This window comes from Nannospalax galili, unplaced genomic scaffold, assembly GCF_000622305.1.
Source record: "Nannospalax galili isolate Female #2095 unplaced genomic scaffold, S.galili_v1.0 scaffold721, whole genome shotgun sequence".
NCBI classification, from domain to species: domain Eukaryota; kingdom Metazoa; phylum Chordata; class Mammalia; order Rodentia; family Spalacidae; genus Nannospalax; species Nannospalax galili.
The window spans coordinates 172,719-182,044 of NW_008344843.1; the positions used below are offsets into that span (position 1 = coordinate 172,719).

Here is a 9,326-nt window from a genome sequence, read left to right on the forward strand (position 1 = left end):
ATCTCGCAGGCTTTCCGGAAGTTCTCCGCAGAAGGGCTTCAGTGCCCTTCGCTGTTCAAACTCGCTGTTGTCCCTTGATGGTCAGTCCGCGGGTACTTCGCTCTCATTCAGTGAAAGCAATGATATGATATTGAGTTGTTTTTTAATGTGTTTTTTAAAATATATTTTTATTTATTTTTTATATGTTTGAATGTATTGCTTGCATGCAAGTGTACCCGTGACGTGACCCGCGGAGGTCACAAGAGGGCGCCGGATTCCCTGGAACTGGAATAATGGATGGTTAACTGCCATGTATGTAGATGCTGGGAACCGAACTCTGGTCCTTTGCCAGAGGAGTCAGTGTTCTTAACCTCTGAGCCATCTCTCCAGCCCCTGAATATTTTTGTTGTTTTTTTGAGACAAGGTCTCACCGTGAAGTCCTCACTATCCTGGAACTTGCCATGTAGACTAGGCTGGCCTCCACCTCACAGAGATCCACCTGCCTCAGCCTTCTGAGAGCTGGGATTAAAGGCATGTGCCACCATTCCAGGCAAAAACAAGGCTTTGAGTGCCTAATAGGTGCTAGATAGTTTCCTGCTAAGGATACAGCAGAGAACAGGTGGGCTTGGGGAGACAGACACATAATAATAAGATATATAAATGTGGTTGGAGAGTTCCTTTCTTAAAGGATTTTGGGGGCTAGAGAGGCAGCTCAGGGGTCAAAGGCACTTGCTGTTCTTCAGGAAACCCTGTCTCAAAAAGACCAAAAACAGAGAAAAGGATTTTGTTATGGGGGTTCGTGGAGGAGTTGGAGGGGAGAGAGAGGGAGGCATGGGAATGATGTACAGTACTAAATATGAAAATTGTTTTTTTTATTTTTTTTGGTCTTTTTGAGACAGGGTCTCCCTGTAGCCCCAGCTGGCCTGGAACTCACTATGTAGACCAGGCTGGCCTTGAACTCTTGAACTCAAGAGATCTGCCTGCCTCTGCCTCCTGAGTGCTGGGATCAATGGTGTGAGCCACCATGCCCAGCCTATTTATTATTTTTATGTGTATGAGTGTATTGCCTGCATGAATGTTAAGTGCACCCATGTCATGCAATGCCCGCGGAGGAGAGAAGAGGCTGTCAGATCCTCTAGGACTGGAGTTATGGACAGTTGTTAGCTGCCATGTGGGTGCTGGGATTTGAACCTGGGTGTTCTGCAAGAACAGCCAGTTTTTTGTTTTTTTTTTTTTTTTTTTTTTGAGACAGGGTCTCCCTGCAACCCCAGCTAGCCTGGAATTCACTATGTAGACCAGGCTGGCCTTGAACTCACAGAGATCTGCCTGCCTCTGTCCCCCAAGTGCTGGGACTACAGGTGTGCGCCACCACGCCTGGCTCAACCAGTGTTCTTAACTGCTGAGCTATCTCTCCAGCCCCTCAAATATGAAATTCTTTTTTTTTTTTTGATGTTTTTGGTCTTTTTTTTTTGAGACAGTGTCTCCCTGTAGCACCAGCTGTCCTGGAACTCGCTATCTAGACCAGGCTGGCCTTAAACTCACAGAATCCATCTGCCTCTGCCTCCCAAGTGCTGGGATCAAAGGTGTGCGACACCACACCCAGCTAAATATGAAATTCTTTAAAATTTTTTTTTAAGTTGAGGAGTGGTGTATTCCTTTGATCCCAGCACTCAGGAAGCAGAGGCAGGTGGATCTCTGTGAATTTGAGGCCAGGCTGGTCTACATAAGGAGTTCTGGACCAGCTGGGGCTACAGGGAGACGCTGCCTCCCTCAAAAAATATATAAAGATTAAATTTTTTTTCATTACACTTATTTGTGTGCGTGTATGTGTGCTGCAGAGTTAGAGGACAACTTGTGGGAGTTGATTCTTTCCTTCTGCCACTTAGGTCAGTCATGAAGTTCAAACTCAGGTCATCAGGCTTGGTGACAAGTACTCTACCCACTAAGCCATCTTGAGGGCATTTTTGTTTGTGAGACAAGGTCTCCTTGTACAGCCCAGCATGGCCTTGAACTCCAAGTGATTTTCCTGCCTCAGCCTCCCAAGAAACTGGGACTATTACAGTGTAAAGCCACCATGTCTGCCTAATTTTGGGGGGGTGGGGGGGCAGTGTCTCACTTTGTAGACCAGGCTGGCCTGGAACTCACAAAAACTCCTCTTCCTTTGCCTCAAGTACTAGGATTAAAGGTAAGCATCACTAGGCCTGGCTAATCTTGAATTTTTTTTTATTTTTTTAAGACAGGGTCTCCCTGTAGCCCCAGCTGACCTGGAACTAACCATATAGACCAGACTGGCCTTGAACTCAAAGATCTGCCTGCCTCTGCCTCTGGAGTGCTGGGATCAAAGGCATGCACCACCAAACCAGCTAATTTTGAACTCTTGATCTTCCAGCCCCTACTTAAGTGTTGGGACTATAGGCCTGTACCACTACACCTGGCTAGAATATGTATTTTGTGTGTGTGCAATAAAAAATAAGAAAGGGGAGCTGAAGAAATGGCTTAGTGGCTAAGGGCACTGGCTGTTCTTTTAGAGGACCTGGGTTCAATTTCCAGCACCCACATGGTGGTTAACAACCATCTATAACTCCAGTTCCAGATCAGATGCCTCTTTGGGCCTTTGTGGGCATTGCATGACACAGGTGCACTTGCATGCATGCAGGCAATACACTCATACACAGAAAATAAAATAATAATTTTGTTGGGCGTGGTAGTGCACGCCTTTAATCCCAGCACTTGGGAGGCAGAGGCAGGTGGATTTCTGTGAGTTCAAGGCCAGCCTGGTCGACATAGTGAGTTCCAGGACAGCTGGGGCCGTAGGGAGACCCTGTCTCAAAAAGACCGAAAAAAAAAAAAAATTTAGTAAAAATAAACCAAAAGTTTTTGTTTAAAGTGTCTGAGGGCCAGGAGAGATGGCTCAGTGGCTGCTTTTGCAGAGGACCAATTTGCTTTGTAGCCCCCATGGCAGTTAACAACTGTAACTCCAGTTCCAAGGAATCTAAGTCCCTCTTCTGGCCTTCATACGTGTGCACTTACGTTCATGCAGGTAAAACACTCCTATGCATTTAAAAAATGAATGAAAGCTGAGCATGGTGGCACACACCTTTGATCCCAGCACTCTGGAGGCAGAGGCAGGCAGATCTCTGTGAGTTTGAGGCCAGGCTGGTCCCCACAGCAAGTTCCAGGTCAGCTGGGGATACAGGGAGACCCTGTTTAGAAAAAAAAAAAAAAAATCAATGAATTTAAAGAAACAACTAAAACAGAGAGCTGGAGAGCTGACTCGGCAGTTAAAGAGCACTGGCTATTCTTGCAGCGGACGTAGGTTTGGTTCCCAGCACCCACATGGCAACTAAGTAAATCTGGTTCCAGGGGATCTTCTAGCCTCTGTGGGCATTGCACATATGTGTGCATTTACATACATGCTGGGAAAACAATCATTGAAAACAAGACCAACAACTGGGTATAGTGGTGTGCACCTGCAGTTCCTGTTACTTAGGAGGCATAGGGCTAGGCAGAATTGGGAGTATGAGGCCAGACTGAGTGTGAGAATGAATGAACAAATGACATGAAAATCTGTTGCTCACTGGGGGCTGGAGAGATGGCTCAGGAGTTAAGAGCACTGGCTGCTCTTGCAGAGGACCCAGGTTTGAATCCCAGCACCCACATGACAGATAACAACCATCTGTAACTCCAGTTCCAGGGGAATCTGACACCCTCCTCTGACCTCCATACACATTGCACCACACAGATGCACTTACCCACATGCGGGCAATAATACTCATACACATAAAATAAAATAAAATAAATTTTTTAAAGTCTTGTCATTTGCTTTGCTATCTGACTTCTGCAACCCTGATTTATATACATTTTGTTGGCTGGTTTGTTTTCTTGTGATTACGCTTCACTAGGTAGCCCAAACTGACCGCAAACCCAGGCCTCGGGCTTCCCAGTGTTAGAATGACAGATGTGAGCCACACTGAGCCACCAGGCCTGGCTTCCCCCTTTAGATTTTGTGATGTGGACTGTGTGGACTATTAGGGGATGACGCGCTGTCCAATTAGCCACATGGATGGTGTCATCCACTTCCTGCCTGCTTCCCTTTCTGCTTGTGAGGCGGACTGTGGCTCCCCCAGCGTCTCAGAGCTTCGGGCCTCTCCTGTCTTTAAAGAGGATTAGGACCTTTACCTAAGGTGCTAATGCAGCCATTCTGTCCCCTCCAGACCCATACTGTCATTTGAGGGCTTGCTTGTTCTAATTGTCCATTGTCTAGTAGTTTTAGATTTTTAGTAAAAATAGAAGGTGGGGGGAGCTCTTACTAGCCTGGAGCAGTAGGTCTGTTAACTATTTAGCTATGTGTTTACTAGCCTGTAGAGCTAAACAAAAAGCCAGGAATGGTGGCTCATACCTGTAATCTCAGCACTCAGGAGGCAGAGGCAGGAGGTTCGCCATAAGTGCTGAGGCCAGCTTGGTCTACACAGTGAACTCCAGGCCAGCCTGGACTACACAGTGAATTCTCAGCTCCTTGCCATCATTCCCCTTCTCACACCACTGAGCAGTCTCTCCTCACACACATTTTGTTTCTTCCTAAAGGAGAAGCCCGGAGTAGGGATGTGGCTCAGCTGGTGGAGGGCTTGCCTAGCAAGAATGAAACCCTGGCTCAACCCTAGCACCACATAAAACCGGTTTGGTGGTAGGCTTGATGGTGTGTGCTCTGGGGATGTGGAGGCAGGAGTCTCACAGATTCAAGGTCATATACAGTGAGTTTGAGGCTAGCCTGGGATACGTAAGATCCTGTTTGAGGAGGGGGGAGAGCAAGAGACTTGGAAAGAGCTCCATTTTATTATAGAAAGTTAAAAAAAATCAAACTGATCAAGGAGCAATGGGGAGGAGAGGTGGGTGCCTCCTTAGCACCCACCACTGCAGTTCAATTCTATGTGAACCACTAGGAAGAACAGAATTAAATAACTCTTCTGGGGTTCCGGATTAAGATGCCCAGCCTTCCCTCTTGGGGGAAACTGGGGCACAATAATACTGAGCAAAGGAGAAGAAAGCCACAACCCCAGGTCACTCCCAATGAAACAAATGAAGAGATGACTGAGCTCCTGAGAGACGGCTCTAAGAGTAGGTGTGGCTTGTAAACCTGGGACTTTGGCAAGTGGGGCAGGGAGCTGATGGGCATGTAAACCAGGCTGTGGTCAAGAGAGGCAGCTGTAAACAAAGGGGCAGTGACCTAGGGAAAGGGGCCTGCATCCTGTTCGTCCCCAGGGAGTGGTGGGGAGTCAAGGAGGGCTGTGGGACAGTGTACCCGTCATGGGGCTGGGGGTGCTCCATCTCAATCCCAGGATGCTCCAGCCCATGTGACTGCACCCACAGCAGGGACCTTGGGTTTGGGGGAATTTAGGCATATGGGCTCTGCCCCATAAACAGGATGGAGAAAGCGAGCAGGAAGATGCCCTTTCCGGCCAGGCTCATTTTCAGGGTCTATCGGCTCTGAATCGTCCAAGCTCCAGGATCTTCAGTTATGGGAACGAGGGAGATTTGTGCCCAGATTGTGCCCAGATTGGAAGATGGTCACCGCCGGCAGGACTCATCTGCAGGAGAGGACCCAGTCAGGACAGAGAATAGGAGAGAGCCTCTGCCTCCCCAGGAATCCCAGAACTGAAGGGTGGCTGGCTAAGGGAAGTCCTGTGAGGTGTTCAGTGCTTGCTGCCACTAGTCATGACAGATGTCATCAACTGCTTGAATTCTGTGTTTCTTGTCTAATCCCACAATAAACCCAGAGGAAGGGAAGTAATTTAATACTTAACTATGGTGCTACATGCTTCCGTACCAGGAGAGATGATGATATTATTATTATTAAACTTTTGTGGTGCTGGGCTAGCAAGATGGCTGAGTGGGTAAAGGCACTTGCTGCCAAGCCTGATGACCTGAGTTCCCACAAGGTGAAAGGAAAGAACCAGCTCCTGCAAGCTGTCCTCTGACTGCCCCACACAACAAGCATTTGCTCCCCAGCCACCTATACACAGGTAAATAAATAAATGTGAATAATAATAATGTGGTGTGTGGTGCTAGGGATTAAACCCAGGGCCCTGAGCAGCCAGGCACATAACCTTTTTCTTTGTGTCTTTGAGACAGGAGCTCAATCTGTAGCCCAAGTGTCCTGGAACTATGTAGACAAGGCTGGCTTTGTATTCATGCCCAGCCCTCTGCCTCAGCCTCGGAATGGTGGGATTACAGGCATGAGCCAACTTGCCTAGCATGTTCAAGACCCTGGATTGGAGCCCTACCTGTCCCCATGATAAACCGAGGCCAGAGGTCAGATTCTGAGGTCCCATCATAAGACAAGCTGGAATTTCAACTCAAGGCAGTCTGACCCAACTCGAGTATTTTTAACCAGATTGGAGCTCTCAGAATGAGATCTGGTTTTGAAATCTGGACTCCACGTGCATTTGGCCTCTCCATCTGCTGACAGCCAGCTGGGCCAAGTCCCTTTCCAAGTGTCACCTTGCAACCCTTTCCTACCCTTCCGACACCAGGGGGCACCCTCGGCCGGTCATGCAGCCACTTACCCACAATCAGGGTCTTGGTGCGCAGCCCGCCCCGAAGACCAGGCTGCAAGGACAGCTCTTCCTCTTCGTCCTCCTCGTCCTCAGGCTGAGTCGCTGAGGGGCTGGGGACGCTGGGGGTCTCGGGCTCTGGGCCCAGTTCCTCCAATACCGAGCTCTCGGAGGGGTATTGGTATGTGGTCTCCAGGGCTGTCTCACTAAAGGAGATCTTGAGCTGAGGGTGAGAGGAGAGGAGGCAAGCTGATCTTGGGAACCCCTGGGAGGACACAGGGAGCTGATGGAAGATGGAAGGATGCAGGGCTGGCCTTAGGCACCCCGCTGACCTCCCCAGTCCATCCCCCATTCCATCCATTCTAAGATCTGGCTTTCCTTTACAGGGAGATTTTCCCTCTTAAATCATTTCATTCAAAAACAACAGACTTGAGCCTCCTAGACGGCTCAGCTGGGAAGGACACTTGCCGCCAGGCCCGATGGCCTGTGTTCTATCTCTGGAACCTCTTGACCACCACATTTGGCAACACCAACCCCCCCCCCAAATAAATGCTTAAAAATTTTGTTAACCAAAAAACCAGCCAGCCAGCCAGCCAGCCAGGTGTGCTGGCTTACACCAGTAATCTCAGCACTCAGTAGACTGAGGCAGGAGGATCACTACAAGTTCTAGGCTGGTCTGCCTTACACAGAAAGACAATGTCTCAAAAAAGGTCTCCCAAAGGGCAGACTGGCGATGGGGGTGTTTGCCCCAGGAGGCAGAGTAATTCATACCAAGATCCCCATCCGTCACAGCTGGGAGGCAGAGTAAAAGGAAGAAGGTCTGTAGAAAAGTCCTGTGGCCAGCACTGGGCTTCTGGGCATCTTTCGAGGGCAATCAGGCTACTTAGAAGTGAGATTTGAGCTGGTGAGGCAGGAAAGAGCTGGCTGGGGAGGGAGTCCCCTTAGGTCCCAGCTTTCTATACCCTCAGGACCTGCCCCTTCCACACCTCGCTATTCCCACAGTCCAGGGGTCCAGTCTGGGAAGGGAAAGGAGACCACAAAAAGCGATGTTCACCCAATACACAGATGTGCCTGGGTTTCTGAAAGGTGCAGCTGGGAGCCAACAAGGATGGAGAGGAAAGTGTCCACAAACATGGGTAGGGATGGAGAGCAAACCAGAAGGAACCCGAAGAGACACAGGCAGAAGACCAGGGGCTGAGAACCCTCCAAAGCCTGGCTGTCTGGGAGCAGGTGCAGCAACCCCTCTACCCTTCCCCTTTGCCTTACTAAGGAGCTCAGGGGAAGGAGCACGGCAAGATTAACTCCGGGAGCCAGAGGGCTTAAGCAGCCTATGGGGAAGATTCCATGTGGTCTACTTGGGGGAAGCCAGGTTATCTACCCAGGGTGACCCCCCCTGGAGTCTGTGGGGACCAGCCGAGGTTGGGGCCCTGCATCCTGGCGTCTCCATGTGACCTGCGGTGTGAAGATGGTGGTTATATGGAGCTGATTGAGATGACACTTTGGTTGCTAAGGGAGGCAGGGGGCTCAGGACTATATGTTCTGTCACTCCTTGGCTTCAAACCCTCATCTTAATCTGACTTGGACCAGAAGGCAGAGCCTGACTGAAGGCAACAGGGTGATTTCCTCCTAGGCGCCCAGGTGTACACCCATCTCAGGGCCTTTGTGCTGACTCTTCCCCCGAAATCCTCAAGGCTCCCTGACTCCATATCACCCTGTTCAGAAGTTGCCACTCTACCTCTAAGTTACATTCGCTCTTGTTCTATAAGTACCAACAAACCACTACAGCAAGGCCTAGTTGTTTTCGGGGGATTAGTTCTAAGACCCCCCCTTTCATGGACCAAAATGCATGGGTGCTAAAGTTCCTCATATAAAATGGTGTACTGGTGGCTGGAGAGAGAGAGAGAGCTCAGCAGTTAATAGCAGATACTGTTCTTGAAGAGGACCTGAGTTCCATTTCCAGTACACAGCATAGGGGGCTCACAAGCACCTGTACTCTAGCTCTGGGGATCCGATGCCCTCTTCTGAACTCCATGGGAACCTGCACCCACATGTACACACACACAGACACACATATACACAAAATTAAAAATAATAAAAATAGTTGGGTGTGGTGGCATACACCTTTAATCCCAGTGTTTGGGAGGCAGAGATGGGCAGATCTCTTTCTCTGAGTTTCAGGCCAGTCAGGGCTGCATAGTGAAGAGAGGAGAGAGAGGAGAGAGAGGAGAGGAGAGGAGGGGAGAGGAGAGAGAGAAACAGAGACTGACTTAGCTTTGCCTGCACATTGCAAAGTGGAATTGCCATTCACTTAACATTTATTAAGTGAACACTGTTGAAAAAAAAGAAATCTTACCCTTGGTGCATCAGCAGAGGAAAAATTCTATCTTTATCCTTGAAAGCTCATATAATAGAGATGGGATTTGCATTGAATAATATTGTGTGTGTGTGGTGTATACACATATGTACCTGGTACACGTCTGTACATGTGGAGGCTAAAGGTCCACATCAGACATCTTTCTTCTAACACACACACACACACACAAAGGTCTTTCACTGAATCTGGAGCTCCCCGTTTGAGCTAGACTGGCTGGTCATTAAGCCCCAGGGATGTGCATATCCAAATCCCAGTGCAGGGTTACAGTCGTGCACTAGCACTGCATTTAGCTCTCACACGTGTGTTGAGGATCCAAACTCAGGTCTTCATGTTTGTGCAGTTTACTACTGAGTCATCTCCTGCCTTAAAAAACAAACAAACAAAAAAAAAACAAAAAAAAATTTTAAAGGAAAATCATTTAA

General features: G+C 48.8%; 1 protein-coding gene across 2 annotated transcripts in view; it reads right to left on the reverse strand.

Annotated features, from left to right (window-relative positions):
• Positions 1–4,790: 4,790 nt before the first annotated feature.
• The window catches only part of Ppp1r18 (protein phosphatase 1 regulatory subunit 18), a 13,468-nt gene continuing 8,932 nt past the window's right edge, over positions 4,791–9,326 (reverse strand). For both annotated transcript variants that reach the window (XM_008841236.3, XM_029567408.1), the window contains exons 3-4: positions 6,543–6,753; positions 4,791–5,564 (exon numbers count right to left, since the gene is read on the reverse strand). In XM_008841236.3, the coding sequence (XP_008839458.1) occupies positions 5,545–5,564; positions 6,543–6,753 (231 nt within the window). In that variant the 3' untranslated portion in view covers positions 4,791–5,544. The remainder of the gene's footprint in view (positions 5,565–6,542; positions 6,754–9,326) is intronic.